We start from the raw sequence: 22220 nt of genomic DNA, 5'->3' as shown, positions 1-22220 counted from the left end.
CTTGTGTTGTGACAACCAAAGCACAGCAAATAGTGCTTCCCTGCCAATTCTGAAACAACAGAGCTATGTTTACAGCTTAAACTTAAACTGATCAAATTTGATGAAGACTGCAGAAACAGCAGCCGAAACATGTCAGGTACAAACATTGCCTAACTGGCCTTTATAGATGAACTATTCTTAAAAAAAAAAAAAAAAAATTAAGTGAGGGGGCAGAAAATTTAACTGAGGGGGCAGGGCCCCCTTAGGCCCCCTCGTGGCGCCGGGCCCATCTCAAACCCAGGTAAAGATGCTGCATTTTACTAACTTTTTGCGGCGAAATCGTGGGAATTTTGAAAAATTGCAAGCCCCCGCAAATATCATGGAGTTTGGTTGAATTTGCATTAATTATTGCGATCGCAAAATCGCAATTTCCTGGAGGGACTGAATAGGCTAGAACGTGGCTTCGTTCCTCCCCTCCCCACACACACACACACACACACACACACACACACACACACACACACACACACACAAATCAATACTGCCTCGATTATGAAGTGAGCCCAAGCGATCTTCAGTTAAAACGCTAGCTCCATCTGATGTTAAATTGGTAATAAAAGGTAAACTCATAGGAAGAGAGTTGGCAGAAGGACAGCAGCGCAGCAGCGCAGCAGCGCAGCAGCTGCGACGCAGCAGCAACGCTGCCTGTGTGGATGCCGCGAGCGTCCCAGCCGCAGCCCCCACGCGACGCACACACACGCACTAGGTAGACGCGAGATGTCTGGCCCGGGCGTTAGACTCTGGAGATGATGTGCCGCCCTGCGTTTTTAAGCTACAAAACCATTAGGTAGTGTTACCGGCCTCAGGTCTAGGGGTACCTGGGCCAATAGCTATTTAGCTTCGCAGTCCTGGATGGCTGCGGAGCAGTAAGAAACGGGACAAGGATCAGTGTTCAACCAACGGACGCCATGTTTATTTCGGTGTCTGACCTCTGACTTGCCTGACGTCACTGACACAGCGTTGAGTTGGTTGTTTCCTACTGAACCTGGTATTACAGCGACACCTGCTGTCACAAGAAGTAATAGCATTTGAGACTAAATCTAAAAAGAATGTATGGAGAGCCAACTTATAAAGTAGCTAGCGATTTAAATGATTTATATAAAAAAATAAGGGGGTCTAAGTTATTTACGTTACTTTTCATAAAGGCCATTTTCCAACCCTCTACACTCTCCCCTACTTTTAAAGATGTCTCCTGACATCTGGAGCTACAATAAGTCGTCACAGTCATGAGTTAAAGAAGAGTTTCAGAAGAGTCATTACTATCTAAAGAGTCTGTCAAGTGTTTTAAATCAAGTTTCAGTCCTCAGTCTAGTATGACCAGACTACTGGTCTTGGCACAAAGTTAGTGTCTGGGAAGACTAGTCTTGGCATCCCAGGACTTGACATGAGGTATGGTACACCCGGGAACACAGAGTTGACTCCAGGCATGAAAGTTTGGTATGAAGGTTGTCCTAAACTGTTATAAGTGAACATTCCTCTGGGTTGTGGTGCACGCGAGGATCTCCTTACAGTTTGTTCACGCGGGGACTCTGGTTCAGGTTCCTCCACTATTTCCCGGTGTTCCATTTGGATATCATGTCCTTCCTGATTTGTTTCTGTATCGCCCACCCCTTGTAAAACTGTTTGTTTTTGTTGCTGTGTTGGCCTGTGAGCTGGTTCTTGCATGCGAGCTGGTTCTTGCATGTGAGCTGGTTCTTGCATGTAAGCTGGTTCTTGCATCCGAGCTGGTTCTTGCATGTGAGCTGGTTCTTGCATGTGAGCTGGTTCTTGCATGTGAGCTGGGTCTTGCATGTGAGCTGGTTCTTCCTCTCTAACTAGCTCTTTGTCAGCTGATACATTTCTCACAGGTTGAAATTCATGAGCAGAAGGGTTCAGTGGGTGCTGCGATTCTGGGTGAGTATGAGGTCTAATAGGAGTCATCCTATACACTGGTATGGGACGGGGGCTATATGAGTCCTCTTCTTCGTCAGATTCATAAGAGTCCTGTCCTCTCATCTCACTGTTGTTTGTTGTCTGTCTTGTTTGTCTCCTTTTTACAGGTTTCCTTCCAGGATCTTCCAAAGGTGAGTTTCTCTGCTTTGTTCGTTTCTTTTTTTCAGGTTCCACTCCATTCTCTTCCAGCGGTAATGCATTCACTGGCAGCAAGAGGTTTCGATGGAGAACCCGGATGACTTTGTTTCCAATCTCAGCTTGCACTTTATACACAGGTCCTTCACCAATTCTCTCAATGACACGGTGGACCCTCTCCTCCCAGTAGGCACGGAGTTTGCCGGGGCCGCCTCTTTCAGAGAGGTTCCGCACGAGTACCCTGTCTCCTGGTTGGAGTGTGGCACCTTTCACACCTTTGTCATATTGTCTTTTTCCCTTTGCTGATGATTTTTTACTATTTTCTGAGGCAATCTGGTATGCCTCCCGCATCCTACTTGCCCATTTTTGTGCAAACATTTGTCTGTCTGAGGTCTCTTGTTCAGGTTTCAGGTCAAAGAGCAAGTCGATTGGCAAGCGTGGGGCTCTTCCATATAAGAGAAAGAATGGTGAGTATCCCGTAGCTTCATGGGTAGTGCAGTTGTACGCATGCACCATGTGAGGCAGATGTTCTTTCCAGTCAGACTTTTTCTGTTCCTCCAGAGTCCGAAGCAGTTGGAGAATTGTTCTGTTCAGTCTCTCAACAGGATTCCCCTGCGGGTGGTATGGGGTGGTACGAGAGTGAGCTATACCAGCCAGTTGTTGGAGTCTCTGAAACAGTGCATTCTCAAACTCCCGCCCCTGATCGTGATGCAATTTTTCAGGGTAACCGAATCTAGGGATGAAATCCTGGAATATTTTCTCTGCCGCTGTCTTCCCTGATTTGTTTTTGGTGGGGTACGCTTGGGCAAAGCGGGTGAAATGATCAACTAGGACAAGTATGTATTCATACCCTCCTTTGCTTCGCTCAAGGTGGAGGTAGTCCACTGAAACAAACTCGAATGGGGCGCTGGATGTTATTGAACCCATGGGTGCTTTGTTCGGGACACAAGGCCGCTTCTGCTTAATGCAAGCACATCCTCTTATCACGTAATCCTCTATTTCCTTCTGCATAAAAGGCCAAAAGAACCTCTCTCTTGCCAGGTGAATTACTTTGTCCGCACCAACATGTCCCATATCATCGTGCAAGTTCTTAAGCACCATTTGTTTCAGTTCAGTGGGGAAAACCAACTGTTTCCTCTGAGCAGCATGTCGATAGAGAATTCCTTTGTCAAGTTTTAGTTTGTTCCATTCATGTACTAGTCTCCTTGTTTCATGTGACATTTGTCTTTTATCCTTGTCATTTGGGATCCATCCTCTCTTTTTCAGTGTTATGACCTCATTGATGGAAGAGTCATTTTTCTGTGCAGTTCGGATGTCCTCGGGAGTGAAAACAGGTGCAGTACTATGTGGTGGGTCATCATCAGGTGTTGAGTTGAGGACCAATGCTGCGGCCCATGGCGCAGCCTCTTTCTCCACTGCCTTGTCTCCTTGCCAGACAGCTGTTACTAAATCTGTGGGTACCATTTCTGTGTACTCACCGATGCGCTCATGGAACTTGATGGGATAACGCGACAGTGTGTCAGCATCGGCATTCATTTTCCCTGGCCTGTACTTAATGTCAAAATGAAAGTCTGCCAACTCGCCAACCCAGCGGTGGCCGACTGCATTGAGCTTTGCTGTACTCAGTATATACGTCAGTGGGTTGTTGTCAGTATATACTGTGAAGGTAGGGGCATAGTAGAGATAGTCTCTGAATTTTTCACAGATCGCCCACTTCAGCGCGAGAAACTCCAACTTGCCCGAATGCAAATGATAGTTCTTTTCGGCTGGAGTGAGTGCTCGGGAACCATAGCCTATGACCCGTAGTTTACCTTCCTGCTGTTGGTAGAGCACAGCCCCGAGACCTTCGTTTGAGGCATCGGTGTGCAGAATAAACGGCAGATCACAGTCTGGATAGCCTAGTATAGGAGAACTGGTTAGTATATCCACAAACCTGGAGACTACTGCACTGTGCTCTGGAGTCCACTGAACAGGTGTCTTAGATGGCAGCTGACCATTGTTTGTAGTTCGAGTTCTGCCCTTGGTAGCCTTGGATCGACTAGTTTGATTGGATTCATTTGGGCCATTTGCAAGGTCAAAAAGGGGTCTGGCTATTCTAGCAAAGTCTTGGATGTAAGAGCGGTAGTAGCTTAAGAACCCTATTAAAGATCTAACCTCCCCCACTGTCTTGGGCTCCCTCTCTTTCAGGTGTACTACTGCTTCCAAATCTTTGGGGTCTATTTGGACTCCTTCATTTGACACTACACGGCCTATGTATCTAACCTGCTGTTTGAAAAGTTCACATTTCTTAGCGCGCAGTTTGATACCGTGTTCCCTCATTCGCCCAAACACCTGTCGTAGTGAACACTCATCCCTCAACCCTTCTAAAACTCCCTCCATGCATCTCTGAAATGCTGCAGGTGCATTTGTGAGGCCGAATGGGAGTCGCACCCACTCATACAAGCCCCAAGGAGTGTTAAATGCAGTGAGGTGTTGTGAACTTTCCTCCACAAAGCCCTGGTGATAGGCACTCCCCTGGTCAAGTATTGAAAACCAGGTGTAGCCTCCAAGGTTGTCCAGTAGGTGTTGGATGCGTGGCAAGGGGTGTCGGTCAGGGATGGTTTTCCGATTTAGTTCTCTGAAGTCGACACACAACCTTAGGCTGCTGTCTTTTTTTCGCACGCATACCACAGGAGATGAGTATGGCGATTTTGACTTCCTTATCCATCCTTGATTGAGCAAATTCTGTACGTATTCTTTTACTTCTCTGTATAAAGGCTTTGGGATTGCATTGTAGCACTTCTGTACAGGTATTTCATCTTTTAAACTGATTTTGAGTTTCAGGTTTTGGATGCAGCCAATATCACTATCTTCTTTGGCAAAAATATCAGACTCTTCGTACAGCATTTTCCTTATTGTGTCTTGCTCATTTTCCTCTAAGTGTGACAAATCAACGGGTGGGTGCCATTTCTCATTGACTGAAGGAGTTTGATTGTCATTTAACTGTTGGGTTTGCTTTTCAGAGCGTAGGTGAGCAGAGCAGGTTTCAGCTTTCATGGACGGTTTGACTGGTGTATCATTTTGCAGAGGGCAGGTAAGTGGTTTCACATCAGCAACTTCCTGGAGTGTGCCTAGTTCTGTTCTCCCTGACAGGAAAATGTCATGTTTGGTAACATTCTGGATCGGGATCCTGACAACTTTGGATGAACCCCTGGGGACATCCACCAGAGCAGCGAACAGCTCTAAACCTTCTGGGCAGTGGCTGTCTATAGCTGGCTCATACAACATTGACCCCCCTGCTGGCCATGCCCTCACTCTGCACTTCACCTCACCTATTTGACCTGCAGAAATTGTAAGCCCTTTCTTCCCTGACCTGACATCATACTGAGGAGCTTCTTCGTCTGATACAGTTGCACTGAGAATAGACACTATGGCCTTGACTGTATTTTCACTAACACTTAACGCTTCTTTTAGCAGTAAGCTAATATCCATGCTGTCTGTCTGCTCATTTCCTTTGATTATCTCTGCAATAACATTTGACCCCAATAGTGGAACGCTGACACAACTTTGGCCTACTAACATGGGAACCTGCACTGCTACAGTCCCATGGTTTACACTCACTATCTCTAGAGTTACATCTATCCAGCCATCAAATGGGACATCGGTACCATTAGCTGCAGTGACCTCTAAAGGTTTGTCGGCTAGCAAACTCTCAAGGGGTTGGATCGTGACATTTGGTAACTTCTTATCTACCCACTCTCTCCCAACTATCGTTACCTGAGCTCCTGAGTCAAAAAGCATCTGCACTGGGACCCCGTTGATGGCACAAGAAACCGTGCACCGTTTTCCAATGAGTTGGGCAACACGTTTTTTTCTTGTTTTGGGTTGAGCATTCACTGTCAGTGGTTTCTCGGTTTGAATGGAATTGACTTTTACAGGGGACGTTGCAGTTGTCTCAGTCAGTGGCTGTCCCTCTCCAGTGACTGCGCTCCGTTTCCCGACCATTGTCTTTTCAGGCATCCGACAGCTCGATGTCCCGCCTGACCGCAGCGAAAGCAGTGGGGGCATGACATAGTTCCCTGTTGCACGCATTGAGCACAACGGCCTTTGGTATCAGTCCTCCCAGTCTGGGTGCTTCTCTGGGGTTGCCAAAGATCTTGGGGAGTCTCACTGTCGGCTTTTGTAGTCAGTTTAGTCAAGTGTTTTGTCAATGTCGACACCTGCGCCGTCAATTCCATGATAGCAGTCTGATTAGCTTGTATGTTACAGTTAACTTCAGTCAGCTTTGTCTGGTCAACTGGTCTGTTGTCACCCTGCTGAGCGGAGCTAATGATTGCTGGTTTAGATTTAGTTACAGTGCCAAGGCGTTTGAGCCTGTCGGCCTCTTCACTAGCAGACTTAGTGATTTGCTCCAACAAAAAATCATCGGTCACCTGTAAGTCTCTGAGGTGAGGTTTAAGATCACTCCTGATGTGGCTATTTCTCTCAGTTAAACCTTGGTAAAGCGTATGGAGGAATGTACCCTGTACCAGCCTTTTGTCATAACTAAATTCACTATTGCTATGTTGTGAGGCTGATAGAACACGCTGTTTGAGACCCATAATACGATACATGAATTGCTGTGAGGTCTCTTTCTCCTGCTGTTTAGCATTACTCAATTCGTGGAAGAGTTCTGTGCTACTTTTCTCCCTGATGTGAGATCTGAGAAACCGTTGTAACTCATCTACTGTGAGGTCATCTTTGTTGGTTAGCATTTCTCTGAAGTTACCTGGTTTAGTTACTTTTATCACTGTTCTGATAACCTCAGATTCACTGAAACCTTCCTTAAGACCCTCATTGATTTGTTTGCAGATACTGTTGTACGGAATTTCAGACCCTGAATCAGATAGTTGACCGCCATGGATCTTAAACTCTCTACGGGGTAACAAACCTGCAACGTCAGTGAGTCTTACTACCTGATCAGAACCATACGAAGATGTGCTGACTCTAACACCCTTCTTCACACTGACTGGAGTAGTAGACCTGGCTGAGATGACTGGCGATGACCGTGTCGGTGGGGATGGAGATTTATGCTGGGAGTCAGCATCTTCGATTTCCACCCTGTCCTCCGACCCGTCTTCCGCGTGAGGAGTGTCCGAAACGTTTTCCTTCTGAGCAGTGTCCGTGACATCTTCCGTGTGAGCAGTGTTCGCAGCAGCTAACAAGCCCTCCACCAGATCATGGAGAAGCAGCAGGCAAGACATGCCTTCATCTTCCAATTCCTTGAGCTTGTCACTCCTTATGAAATCGACAATCACATTGAACAGTTCGGGTTCAGTTGTGGTGGATGTATCGATCTCTTTCTTTTGTTCATTACCGATTTCGCGTACCACAGTTTGCAGTTGACTGAAACTTAAAGCTGGCAATTTCTTCTGCAGTTTCCAGATCAGTAGCGGAGAATCTGAAGAAGCCATCGTGACTGGATTCCCTGAAGCCGTGGCTCTCTGGATGACGCTGTGGAGGCAGCCTTCCCTGAAGCTCTGGAAACAGGATATCGCAGTTGCAGTGGTGGCGTTCTCAGCTGGATCGCCGGACGAGCCCCCAGTTGTTACCGGCCTCAGGTCTAGGGGTACCTGGGCCAATAGCTATTTAGCTTCGCAGTCCTGGATGGCTGCGGAGCAGTAAGAAACGGGACAAGGATCAGTGTTCAACCAACGGACGCCATGTTTATTTCGGTGTCTGACCTCTGACTTGCCTGACGTCACTGACACAGCGTTGAGTTGGTTGTTTCCTACTGAACCTGGTATTACAGCGACACCTGCTGTCACAAGAAGTAATAGCATTTGAGACTAAATCTAAAAAGAATGTATGGAGAGCCAACTTATAAAGTAGCTAGCGATTTAAATGATTTATATAAAAAAATAAGGGGGTGTAAGTTATTTACGTTACTTTTCATAAAGGCCATTTTCCAACCCTCTACAGTAGCAAGGCAGCAGCAAGTTTGATTCTAGAAAACAACCAATTTTGCACAATTTTTTGGCAGCGCTGCATTGTGGTAGATTTCCGATGCAAACATCACACAGGAAATGAAATGTAATGTTGAATCACACAAATAAACAGAGTAGACAAAGACTGCAAACCACACATTGTCATTTTAGGTGATTTATTAACAACGACAACAACAACAACAGCAAAAAAAGAAAAAGAAAAAAAAAATCACCATAGCAAGTTGATTGGCTGGGCGAGGGCAAGAAGTGGGCGGGCCTGTGCCTACCCGTGCCCGCCCATAGAAACGCCCCTGGTTGTGGGCCAGTGATGTCATTTGTGCACAAATGACATCACTGGTCCACAACTTAACTTACTTATCCGGGGTCGGGTAACTTAACTTTTAGTCTGATTGAAAGCAGACGGACAAGCATTGGACCAAAGCTTCTATAGCGCACCATCGCCATGACAACGGACTCAGTCCTGATCTGAGCATTACTCACATCTGCCCCAGACAGACATATTTACAGCCAATTCACTCTGTCAACTGCAGATAATGCATCATGAAACTGGACACTTTAATACCACCCATAAGTACCACAATGACAGAATGTACTGTATGACTATAAAAAAAAACACTTCAGTCATGTTTTTTTTTAATCATTTGGGAAATATCGCCAAGTTTTTGATTTCAGCCACAGACCTGGAGAAACTCGATTACTGTCATTCCCTTTAAGCCTGAAATCAACTCACCGCCTAGTTAGTTCAAAATGCTGCAGCTCGCTCGGCTTTGAACTCAAACCAAGAAATATGATCATGCACATCATCCATAAATTAATAAGGCCAAAAAAGAAAAAAAATTACTCAGCGTTACTAATGTCCCAGATAAGCTGTTGAAGATGGATGGATGGAACTTTATTTGTATACTTTTCAATATACAAATATATATATATATATATATATATATATATATATATATATATATATATATATATATATATATATATATGATGAAGGCCACTGCGTTGGCCGAAACATGTTGACGCTTTTATACTTTTATTGTTCCAGTATGAACTAGCACTATTATTAAAGCCTTTTAACTTATTAAGAAGAGTGCCTTGGATTCTGTATTTGTTGGATTTCTCTGCTGCCACACCCATGCTTCATCCAAAGAGCACCTTCGTTTGACTCTTGCCTCGCTGTTTTTTGAACGCCGTAGCCCTCCTCATCTCTTCTTTGATATCCCTTCTTGTTTCTTATTTCAGGTTGATGGAAAACAACACCTACAACAGCTTCACGCTCCAGCTGGAGGGCTTAAAGGTCACAGAGTATTCCATGTATCCTGTTTTTCTATTTTTCCTCTTTTCCTATCTATTTATTATGTTTGCCAACGTGGGCATTGTAGTCCAGCGGCCAGTTGCACCAACTGGTCTTACACTGGTCTTAAGCTAAGTTGGTCGTAACTTTACGACCTAACAGCTACGCCGGTTGCACCAAGACGGCCTAAGCCTTCTTTTCACTAAGCCCAGGCGTAACTCTTACGCCTGGTCAGGAGGAGGCGTAGCCTGCCTGTAACAGAGATCTCCGTGTCTTATCAGCGGAGACCTTTTTGAGTCCTTACCGTCATCGTCACGTCACCGTCGTAACACAGCCATCGAAGCATGATGTTAGATTATAACGAACTAGTTGTGTGGCTTAGCCTTCCCAAATGTTGCCGTTCATTTTTTAGAATTTAATACATAGAATTGGGAACGTTACATTAAATTTCATTCAGACTGTCTGTCTGGCTCAATCACCGCCATTTTCCCCCCGCACGCACTAGGTAGACGCGAGATGTCTGGCCCGGGCGTTAGACTCTGGAGATGATGTGCCGCCCTGCGTTTTTAAGCTACAAAACCATTAGCTAGCAAGGCAGCAGCAAGTTTGATTCTAGAAAACAACCAATTTTGCACAATTTTTGGGCAGCGCTGCATTGTGGTAGATTTCCGATGCAAACATCACACAGGAAATGAAATGTAATGTTGAATCACACAAATAAACAGAGTAGACAAAGACTGCAAACCACACATTGTCATTTTAGGTGATTTATTAACAACGACAACAACAACAACAGCAAAAAAAGAAAAAGAAAAAAAAATTCACCATAGCAAGTTGATTGGCTGGGCGAGGGCAAGAAGTTGGCGGGCCTGTGCCTACCCGTGCCCGCCCATAGAAACGCCCCTGGTTGTGGGCCAGTGATGTCATTTGTGCACAAATGACATCACTGGTCCACAACTTAACTTACTTATCTGGGGTCGGGTAACTTAACTTTTAGTCTGATTGAAAGCAGACGGACAAGCATTGGACCAAAGCTTCTATAGCGCACCATCGCCATGACAACGGACTCAGTCCTGATCTGAGCATTACTCACATCTGCCCCACCCCCCAGAGAGACATATTTACAGCCAATTCACTCTGTCAACTGCAGATAACGCATCATGAAACTGGACACTTTAATACCACCCATAAGTACCACAATGACAGAATGTACTGTATGACTATAAAAAAATCACTTCAGCCATGTTTTTTTTAATCATTTGGGAAATATCGCCAAGTTTTTGATTTCAGCCACAGACCTGGAGAAACTCGATTACTGTCATTCCCTTTAAGCCTGAAATCAACTCACCGCCTAGTTAGTTCAAAATGCTGCAGCTCGCTCGGCTTTGAACTCAAACCAAGAAATGTGATCATGCACATCATCCATAAATTAATAAGGCCAAAAAAGAAAAAAAATTACTCAGCGTTACTAATGTCCCAGATAAGCTGTTGAAGATGGATGGATGGAACTTTATTTGTATACTTTTCAATATACAAATATATATATATATATATATATATATATAGGCCACTGCGTTGGCCGAAACATGTTGACGCTTTTATACTTTTATTGTTCCAGTATGAACTATAGCACTATTATTAAAGCCTTTTAACTTATTAAGAAGAATGCCTTGGATTCTGTATTTGTTGGATTTCTCTGCTGCCACACCCATGCTTCATCCAAAGAGCACCTTCGTTTGACTCTTGCCTCGCTGTTTTTTGAACGCCGTAGCCCTCCTCATCTCTTCTTTGATATCCCTTCTTGTTTCTTATTTCAGGTTGATGGAAAACAACACCTACAACAGCTTCACGCTCCAGCTGGAGGGCTTAAAGGTCACAGAGTATTCCATGTATCCTGTTTTTCTATTTTTCCTCTTTTCCTATCTATTTATTATGTTTGCCAACGTGGGCATTGTAGTCCAGCGGCCAGTTGCACCAACTGGTCTTACACTGGTCTTAAGCTAAGTTGGTCGTAACTTTACGACCTAACAGCTACGCCGGTTGCACCAAGACGGCCTAAGCCTTCTTTTCACTAAGCCCAGGCGTAACTCTTACGCCTGGTCAGGAGGAGGCGTAGAGCCTGCCTGTAACAGAGATCTCCGTGTCTTATCAGCGGAGACCGTTTTGAGTCCTTACCGTCATCGTCACGTCACCGTCGTAACACAGCCATCGAAGCATGATGTTAGATTATAACGAACTAGTTGTGTGGCTTAGCCTTCCCAAATGTTGCCGTTAATTTTTTAGAATTTAATACATAGAATTGGGAACGTTACATTAAATTTCATTCAGACTGTCTGTCTGGCTCAATCACCGCCATTTTCCCCCCGGAGCGAGGGAGGGTGGGATGAGGGAGGGTGTAGTGATGCACATACAGTAGTGGCTGATAGAGCGTAGTGGCACAGTGACGCTCAAGCAGGTCGCGAGGCACATTTTTGCAACATCATCCAATCAGGGTGCATTCCCTGGCAATTCACATGGACGCGCATTGCTACGACCGGCGTAGTTAAGACCAGACGTAAGCCGTGTTGGTGCAACAGGCATAAATCCACTCTAAAGACTGGTCTTAACTAAGACCGACGTAGGAGTTACGACCAGGCATAGTTAAGACCACTTGGTGCAACCGGCCCCTGGTGTGCATCGACAAGAGCCTCCACCAGCCCATGTATCTCCTGTTTTGCAATCTCTCAATCAATGATATCGTTGGAAACTCTATCATGCTGCCGCGGCTGTTGTTATGTTGGTGCCTCCCTCTGAACGTCTCATCAGCTATTATGAGTGTGTGGTCCAGGCCTTCACGATACACATGTTCGCCACTGCCGCTCATACAATACTCATGATCATGGCCTTTGACAGATATGTGGCCATCTGCAACCCCCTGCGCTACACTACAATCATGAGTGATAAAATGGTGATCAAATTAACCGTTTCTGCCTGGGGGGTGGCCTTTGTTTTGGTGGCTATTCTCCTCGGTTTGACCGTACGCCTGAACCGATGCAGGACTCTGATCACAAACCTTTACTGTGACAACGCCTCGTTGTTTAAACTGTCCTGTGAGAGTGTCTTTATCAATAACGTCTATGGCCTCACCTTCAGTGTGGTTCTGCTGACGGCCTCTGTAGGCAGCATGGTTCTCACTTATGCTAAAATCACAACTGTCTGCCTGACGAGTAAGAGCAAGTCTTTGAACAGCAAAGCTCTACAGACCTGTAGCACCCATCTGTTTGTATACCTGGTTATGTTTGTATTTGGAATGCTGATAATCATCCTGCATCGCTTCCCCCTGTACTCAGACTACAGGAAACTCTCTGCCATCCTGTTTCATATCATCCCCGGTAGCCTGAACCCCATTATTTATGGGGTGCAGTCAAAAGAGATCCGCAGATTCTTGTTCAACGTATTCCGCTCCAGAAAGGTTTTTCCATCATTTTAATTCGAAAACAAGTGTGTGTTTTTGCCAATGTAAAACTGTATTGTTTTGCGATATGTTTGATAAACTAGTTTTTAAAACTGATTTTCATCACTCGGCTTTAATCAGCTCTTTTTGATTTATATTAGATGTTGGTTGCAGGAGTGGACTTTCAAGCCGACTCAGTTTGTTTCATGTGTTGTATTTTTGTTTGAAGGGCCTCACAAATATAGTGAGGATGATCACTAGTGGTTCAAGCACATAGTGTACATGCTGAACCACTATTGTTTACCTACTAATTTTTTTATTATTATCATTGATTATCATTGGTAGAACAGAGTCTCCAACATCGAGCTGCAGGGAACGTACCCAACAGCCACCTCTCTCCCACTTAGCTGCACAGCGTCAGTTCTGCTGGCATGACCATGTTTATTTGTTTATTTAAGAGGATCCCCAGTAGCTGCCGCCAAGACGACCGCTAGTCTTCCTGGGCTCCAAACACATTACACATTACATGACAAGCAATAGTCAAATGCAATAATAAAATGACAATAGTAAAATGATAAGAAATAGTCAAATGCAATGAGCACAAAGGAAAATGACAGAAGACAGAAAACAAGCAATACCAAAACAAGACAGACAAGAGTTTGGTCAGCTAATCAACTAGCTGGCCTATAGCCCAAGTAATATAATGATCAGTATAACACTCTATACCTTTAAAAACACACACAGAATGTCAAGTAAAAATGATGTTACAAACATGTGTGATGGTGTGTGTACGTGTGTGTGTGTGTGTGTGTGTGCGTGCGCGTGCGTGCGTGCGTGCGTGCGTGCGTGTGTGTGTATGTGTGTGTGTGTGTGTGTGAAAGGGTCAAAGTGCTGTGCTCCCTTCCTCCTCCTGCCATAAAGACAAGCATGACATGGTTTCGGGGGATGGCAAAGTACATGAGACACTGGTTGCATGATTACAGCCGCAATGACTCGATCCTGCGGGCATCAACACTGAAACAAGGATTACTTGGTCACAAGCAGTGTTGGGGGTAACTCATTACAAAAGTAACATATTACATGTAATATATTACTTTTAGCAGTAATTCAGTAATATAACTTATTACTGGATCTCAGTAATATTATACCAGTTACTTTGTCAAGTAACTCAAGTTACAAATGGATTTTCTTTTTAAATCAAAGCACATATTTAAATAAAGATACAATCATTTCCTAATCAAACTGTCTGTTTTTATGCAAACAACTACTACAGATGACAATAACAAAGGAAAAGGTTAACATTTAGAATTTTGGGCGGTTTACACTGACTTCAAGGCGGTTGACATTATTTTTCTGGATGTTCCGGGGCTGCGATGTCATTCTTCTGCTCCTGCTGTTGTTTTGGTGAAAGTAATGCAAAAGTAGTGCAATAAGTAACGAGTTACTCTACACAGACAGTAATATTGTAATGTATCTTATTACTTTCAAATGAAAGTAACTAGTAATATGTAATATATTACATTTTGAAAGTAACTTGCCCAACACTGGTCACAAGAAATGAAGAACGCTTCCCAAACCCTAAAGCAGTCGCTTGTCACCGCACCAGCCCTCGGTCTCCCACACTATCATCAAGCCTTCCACTTGCATGTGCATGAAAAGGAAGGTTTTGCCACAGGCATCCTTACGTACACAGAAACATGGTTCACATTTCTGGCCCATAGCCAGGCGCGGACTGCATAATCGGGCAAGTCGGGCAAATGCAATGAAAAAAGCGACTTATTCCTTCAACTATTAACAAATTCGACTTATTCCTTAAAAAATGTCTTAGCTGATGCAGACTGTATTGCAATTGATTTCACTACTGTTGACAAAATGTACTATAAGTCACTTTTGATAAAGGCATCTGCTAAATGATGTAATGTGGGCTGGTTTCTTGACACCAGACAAAACAATACACTGCATGTTTCATTTGCTCCCACCTAGAGAGCCAATTGACAGTTTCCATGGATTTGACGACTTGATGCTGCATCACACATTGTCTGAGGTAAAGACAATTATTTCCCCAGACAATAAAATCATGTTTATAAAAACTGTAACAGACGTTGAGGTCCTACTTCTGGCTGAAGTTTGGCTGGTAAATATTAGATGAGTGCATGAACAACTAGAGACAGAAAGCAGTAAGCAGGTATAACCATTTCATGTTCATATCACATTTTTGTAGTGATTCTATAGGCAATCATCCGATAGGTACTGTTGGACCAATGGCTAAGTGCACTTTAAGAAATTGCACGTGTTTGGTAGGGGATGATCGGTTTTCATTGACAGATGCAAATTGTTTCCTGAACTACTTTGTCCACTAAATGTTGATACAGGATCGGCTATGTATTGTTACAGCAGCTACATTGCCATACAGCATATCACTATCTGTTATCTGATAGCCTAAAATTATTATTATTATTATTATTATTATTATTACCTTTATTATTATTATTATTATTATTATTATTATTATTATTATTATTATTATTATTATTATTATTATTATTATTATTATTACCTACAATAATAATAATAATAAATTATTATTATCACATAATGTGATAATAATATCCCCTCTTGTGTTTCTTATTTCAGGTTGATGGAAAACAACACCTACAACAGCTTCACGCTCCAGCTGGAGGGCTTAAAGGTCACAGAGTATTCCATGTATCCTGTTTTTCTATTTTTCCTCTTCTCCTATCTATTTATTATGTTTGCCAACGTGGGCATTGTAGTCCTGGTGTGCATCGACAAGAGCCTTCACCAGCCCATGTATCTCCTTTTTTGCAATCTGCCAATCAATGATATCGTTGGAAACTCTATCATGCTGCCGCGGCTGCTTAAAGACATGCTGCTGCCTCCCTCTGAACGTCTCATCAGCTATTATGAGTGTGTGGTCCAGGCCTTCATGGCACACATGTTCGGTACCACCTCTCACACAGTCCTCATGATCATGGCCCTTGACAGATATGTGGCCATCTGCAACCCCCTGCGCTACACTACAATCATGAGTGATAAAATGGTGATCAAATTAACCGTTTCTGCCTGGGGGGTGGCCTTTGTTTTGGTAGCTATTCTCCTCGGTTTGACCGTACGCCTGAACCGATGCAGGACTCTGATCACAAACCCTGTCTGTGACAACGCCTCGTTGTTTAAACTCTCCTGTGAGAGTGTCTTTATCAATAATGTCTATGGCCTCACTTTCACTGTGGTGTTGTTCATAGCTTCTATAGGCAGCATGGTTCTCACTTATGCTAAAATCACAACTGTCTGCCTGACGAGTAAGAGCAAGTCTTTGAACAGCAAAGCTCTACAGACCTGTAGCACCCATCTGTTTGTATACCTGCTTATGTGTTTTTGTGGAATGCTGATAATCGTCCTGCATCGCTTCCCCCTGTACTCAGACTACAGGAAACTCTCTGCCATCCTGTTTCATATCATCCCCGGTAGCCTGAACCCCATTATTTATGGGGTGCAGTCAAAAGAGATCCGCAGATTCTTGTTCAACGTATTCCGCTCCAGAAAGGTTTTTCCATCATTTTAATTCGAAAACAAGTGTGTGTTTTTTGGTAATGACATTATCATAACAGAGACCAATTTTCCACTTAAATATTCGTATAATAGTCGTATGATTTCAAATACTTTTCTTCATTTTTAGAAAAGGTATGCAAAGGTTTGCAACTCCTTATGATTCATGTGGTTGAACTCTATTACATTAATCTGTATCTGTAGAAATTTGTATTTAGAGATGAAGGTGCCAACTGCCAATGTAAAACTGTATTCTTTTGCGATATAATAATGTTTGATAAACTAGTTTTTAAAACTGATTTTCATCACTCGGCTTTAATCAGTTCTTTTTTATTTAAATTAGATGTTGTTGGTTGCAGGAGTGGACTTTCAAGCCGACTCAGTTTGTTTCATGTGTTGTATTTTTGTTTGAAGGGCCTCACAAATATAGTGAGGACGATCACTAGTGGTTCAAGCACATGGTGTACATGCTGAATCACTATTGTTTACCTCCTGATTTTTTATTATTATCATTGATTATCATTGGTAGAACAGAGTCTCCAACATCGAGCTGCAGGGAACGTACCCAACAGCCACCTCTCTCTCACTTAGCTGCACAGTGTCAGTTCTGCTGGCATGACCATGTTTATTTGTTTATTTAAGACGATCCCCTGTAGCTGCCGCCAAGCCTAGTCTTCCTGGGCTCCAAACACATTACACATTACATGACAAGCAATAGTCAAATGCAATAATAAAATGACAATAGTAAAATGATAAGAAATAGTAAAATGCAATGAGCACAAAGGAAAATGACAGAAGACAGAAAACAAGCAATACCAAAACTTGTTTTGATTGGTATGAATGTAGACATGAATGATGGTGGTCGGAGGGGCCGTTGAGCGCCGATGTGTGGCTGCCACGCCTTCGAACCACCCGTACGAATGGTGTGAACGAATAATGATTCTGTGAAGCGCTTTGAGCACTTGGAAAGGCGCTATATAAATCCAATCATTATTATTATTATTATTATTAAAACAAGACAGACAAGAGTTTGGTTAGCTAATCAACTAGCTGGCCTATAGCCCAAGTAATGATAATGATCAGTATAACACTCTATACCTTTAAAAACACACACAGAAAGTCAAGTAAAAATGATGTTACAAACATCAATGTACCGTATGTGTGATGGTGTGTGTGTGTGTGTGTGTGTGTGTGTGTGTGTGTGTGTACGTGTGTCAAGTCAAGTCAAGTCAAGTCAAATTTTATTTATATAGCACCTTTCATACACAAAGGCAATTCAAGGTGCTTTACAAAAAAATAATCGAAAAAACAAGCAGCAAAGCAATGCACATATAAAAAACACATAAAAAACACAGCCGACAGTTTTAGTTAAAATATATACTCAAATTAACAAACATGAAACATTATTTCTGTTTTAAATAAGTTACAAGGCACTCTTCAGTATTATTATTACATGTACAGTCCATTTGTTGGAAATGTACAGGAAAAATCTTTTTAAAATTACAGGCCGAGAGAGGCAGTAGTTTAGTAGCAGTTAAAAGCAAGAGTAAACATAAAGGTCTTTAGCTTGGATTTAAAAATAGGCAGAGTAGGGGCAGATCTAATGTGTTCAGGGAGTTTGTTCCAGTTATGAGAGGCATAGTGGGAGAACGCGGCTTCACCATGTTTAGATTTGGTCCTTGGGACAATTAGTAGACCAGTGCCTGAAGATCTCAGGGATCTGGATGGTTCATAGTGTAGAAGCATTTCAGAGATGTAGTGTGGGCCTGACCCATTGAGAGATTTGTAAACTATTAGCAGAATTTTAAAGTCTATTCTAAGATTTACTGGCAGCCAATGCAGGGATTTGAGAACTGGTGTAATGTGTTCAGCTTTCTTGGTTCTTGTTAGAACTCTAGCAGCCGCATTCTGAATGAGCTGAAGTTGTTTAACAGCTTTTTTGGGAAGACCATTGAAAAGACTGTTGCAGTAGTCTAGCCTGCTAGAAATGAAAGCATGAATTAGTTTTTCAAGATCTTGTTTGGACATATAGCCTCTAATCCTTGCTATATTTTTTAGATGATAGAAGGCAGATTTTCTTATAAGCTTGATGTGGGAGTTGAAATTTAGATCAGAGTCAATAATAATGCCAAGATTTTTTACCTGGTCCTTTGGCTTCAGAGATAGGGATTCGAGGTGAGCAGTAACTTTGAGCCTATCTTCTTTTTTGCCGAAGACAATTATCTCTGTTTTGTCTTTATTAAGTTGGAGAAAATTCTGGCACATCCAATCATTAATTTGCGCAAGGCACTGACACAGTGACTCTATGGGGGCATAGTCATCCGATGAGAGGGCTATGTAGAGTTGGATCTGCATAGCTATGATAAGCTATTTTGTTTTTTTGCATAATTAGGCCCAGAGAGAGCATATAAAGGTTAAACAGGACAGGACCTAAAATTGATCCTTGGGGTACCCCACATGTCATTTTGGTTTGGTCAGATGTGTAGTTGCCAATGGAGACAAAGTAGTTCCTGTCTTGCAGATAAGATCTGAACCACTCTAGGACCGTGCCGGAAAGCCCGACCCAGTTTTCCAGTCTGTCCAATAGAATTTCGTGGTCAACCGTATCAAAGGCAGCGCTGAGGTCTAGTAACACTAAGATTGAGATTTTACCTGAATCAGTGTTCATTCGGATGTCATTTATAACTCTGATAAGCGCAGTTTCGGTGCTATGATGGGGTCGGAAGCCTGATTGGAAAGGATCTAGGAGGTCATTGGAGGATAGAAAGGTATTGAGTTGTTGGTAGACAGTTTTTTCGAGTATTTTGCTAATAAAGGGAAGATTTGATATTGGTCTGTAATTGCTGATTATAGAGGGGTCGAGGCTACGCTTCTTTAGCAAGGGCTTAACAACTGCAGTTTTTAGAGATTTTGGGAAAATGCCTGTAAGAAGAGAGGTATTAATTATCTTCAGTATGTCGGTCGCCAGGCAACTGTAGACATTTTTTAGAAAGCTTGTTGGCAGGGTGTCTAGGCAACACGATGAGGATTTAAGGCCTCGTATCGTTTCTTCTAGTTTCTTGTGGTCAATGACATTGAACTGAGTCATGTTAATTAAGCACCTATTCTGTGTGTACGTGTGTGTGTGTGTGTGTGTGTGTGTGTGTGTGTGTGTTTACGTGTATGTGTGTGTGTGTGTGTGTGTGTGTTTACGTGTGTGTGTGTGTGTGTGTGTGTGTGTGTGTGTGTGAAAGGGTCAAAGTGTGTGCTCTCTTCCTCCTCCTGCCATAAAGAAAAGCATGACATGGTTTCGGGGGATGGCAAAGTACATGAGACACTGGTTGCATGATTACAGCCGCAATGACTCGATCCTGCGGGCATCAACACTGAAACAAGGATTACTTGGTCACAAGCAGTGTTGGGGGTAACTCATTACAAAAGTAACATATTACATGTAATATATTACTTTTAGCAGTAACTCAGTAATATAACTTATTACTGGATCTCAGTAATATTATACCAGTTACTTTGTCAAGTAACTCAAGTTACAAATTGATTTTTTTTTTTTAAATCAAAGCACATATTTAAATAAAGATACAATCATTTCCTAATCAAACTGTCTGTTTTTATGCAAACAACCACTACAGATGACAATAACAAAGGAAAAGTTTAACATTTAGAATTTTGGGCGGTTTACACTGACTTCACTGACATTATTTTTCTGGATGTTTCCGGGGCTGCGATGTCATTCTTCTGCTGCTGCTGTTGTTTTGGTGAAAGTAATGCAAAAGTAGTGCAATAAGTAACAAGTTACTCTACACAGACAGTAATATTGTAATGTATCTTATTACTTTCAAATGAAAGTAACTAGTAATATGTAATATATTACATTTTGAAAGTAACTTGCTCAACACTGGTCACAAGAAATGAAGAACGCTTTCCAAACCCTAAAGCAGTCGCTTGTCACCGCACCAGCCCTCGGTCTCCCAGACTATCATCAAGCCTTCCACTTGCATGTGCATGAAAAGGAAGGTTTTGCCACAGGCATCCTTACACAGAAACATGGTTCACATTTCTGGCCCATAGCCAGGCACGGACTGCATAATCGGGCACGTCGGGCAAATGCCCGGTGGCCTGGCCTGGCCTGGCCTGCAAAAAAAAAAAAAAAAAAGCCGCCTACTGGTTTACTAGTGGTTTTATTACTTTATTCAGGGTTAAAGTGGGTGCATCTCATTGTAAAATTGGACTCGGCCCAAATTGGGCTTCAAACGGCCCAAATTGGGCTTCAAACGGCCCAAATCTGGCTGCAGACGGCCCAAATTGGGCTTCAAATGGCCCAAATCTGGCTTCAAACGACCCAAATTGGGCTTCAAACGACCCAAATTGGGCTTCAAACGGGCCAAAGTTTTTTCGGACGCCGGCACACGCGTCGGCCTGTATCGGCCTGGTCTCCTTGGTATCTAATGCTCGGCCTGAATTATAATCCCAGTCCGCCCCCTGCCCACATAGCCTATTATTCTGTGAAGCTGTGTTTCTGTAGCAGGTCATCTGCCACCTTGTTTAAGATCTATAGCGGCAGTAGCCACAATGATTGATAAATCATCCCTAAATGTTTGAGGCCATGAATGCATAGTATATGCCCCGCCCTATGACCTGGCCTGGTCGCCATTCTTCATGAAACACACTGACTCCGACGAAGACCTTCATAGCACCAGCATGTGACTGCGTGGACAGCCACGTGCATTCTGGGGCTCCAGGATGTTTCCATATTAGCAAACGTTAAAAGTTGATATGATTGATTTAATGATTTGTTTTATGAATATAGGCTACTAAAGTGGATTTGTGTGATTTTGAAATGGTGCATTTGATTGTGATATGTGCCCCTCTCTGTCTCTCTCTCCTTAAGGCCATAAAATTAGATAACTACAACTGTATTTATATTTTCATTTTAGTTGTTACATTTGAAAAGTTAACAATAGGAGGGGCTGATAGGTAAAAACTTAAATCACATTAGCCTTTAGTTGGACAATCACTAGTTATTACTATATTCAAATACATTTTAATTTAAGTTACACATAGTGAATATAAGAGCTATAAGTTCCGGTGAGGTTTTTCAAAGTAAAAGAACGATTCTGCACAATTATATAGCAGACAGGGGCGATTGAAAAATGATTATTTTCCACATTAAACTAATAAACTAAGCATTTAAATGAAGCTATACAATACAAATGATGTTTCTGTATGACAATAACTGTTTCAATAACATTGAGAACGTTCTTCTCAGTATCTTAATAGATAAAAGCTGTTCACTGGAGTGCATAGCCTTTACAAATTGGACACTGGACAGGTCTGTGTTCAAAGTGGGAGCTTGCCAAACATATGCACACGCTCGGGTAGACCCCCTCTATCACATCACACTCTCAGCTAACCTCGGGAGGAGTAAAAAAAACATGGCAGGCCGTCAAACCCACCTAGAGGTCACTCATATTGTCATTTTTGCACAACTATTGGACACTGTACACCCCTGTGTCGAAAGTGGCAGCACAAACGATATATGCACACGCTTGGGTAGACGCCCTCTATCACATCACACTCTCAGCTAACCTCGGGAGGAGTAAAAAAAAATATGGCGGCCTGTCAAACCCACCCAAACACCCTATGGTGACATTTCTGGACAGCCGTTGGACAGTGGACACCCCTGTGTCGAAAGTGGCAGCACAAACGATATATGCACACGCTTAGGAAGACCTCCTCTATCACATCACGCTCTCAGCTAACCTCGGGAGGAGTAAAAAAAAACATGGCAGGCCGTCAACCCACCCAGAGGTCACTCATATTGTCATTTCTGTACAAATATTGGACACTGTACACCCCT

General features: G+C 42.9%; 2 protein-coding genes across 2 annotated transcripts; both read left to right on the top strand.

Annotated features, from left to right (window-relative positions):
• Positions 1-11187: 11187 nt before the first annotated feature.
• LOC310779668 (olfactory receptor 52K1-like) lies at positions 11188-12835 on the top strand (the record flags this gene model as incomplete). Its single annotated transcript, XM_083640170.1, is given in 3 exon segments — positions 11188-11319; positions 12027-12135; positions 12138-12835. Coding segments are annotated over 3 exon segments (939 nt in total).
• Positions 12836-15434: 2599 nt separating this feature from the next.
• LOC310779667 (olfactory receptor 52K1-like) lies at positions 15435-16382 on the top strand (the record flags this gene model as incomplete). Its single annotated transcript, XM_083640169.1, has 1 exon — positions 15435-16382. Exon 1 carries the CDS (start codon positions 15438-15440, stop codon positions 16380-16382), a length of 945 nt encoding a protein of 314 aa, XP_083496295.1. The 5' UTR covers positions 15435-15437.
• Between the last annotated feature and the right edge of the window lie 5838 nt (positions 16383-22220).

Source organism: Poromitra crassiceps (assembly GCF_964638095.1).
Source record: "Poromitra crassiceps genome assembly, chromosome: 7".
NCBI lineage: Eukaryota > Metazoa > Chordata > Actinopteri > Beryciformes > Melamphaidae > Poromitra > Poromitra crassiceps.
This window is presented reverse-complemented; position numbering and strand designations above follow the sequence as displayed.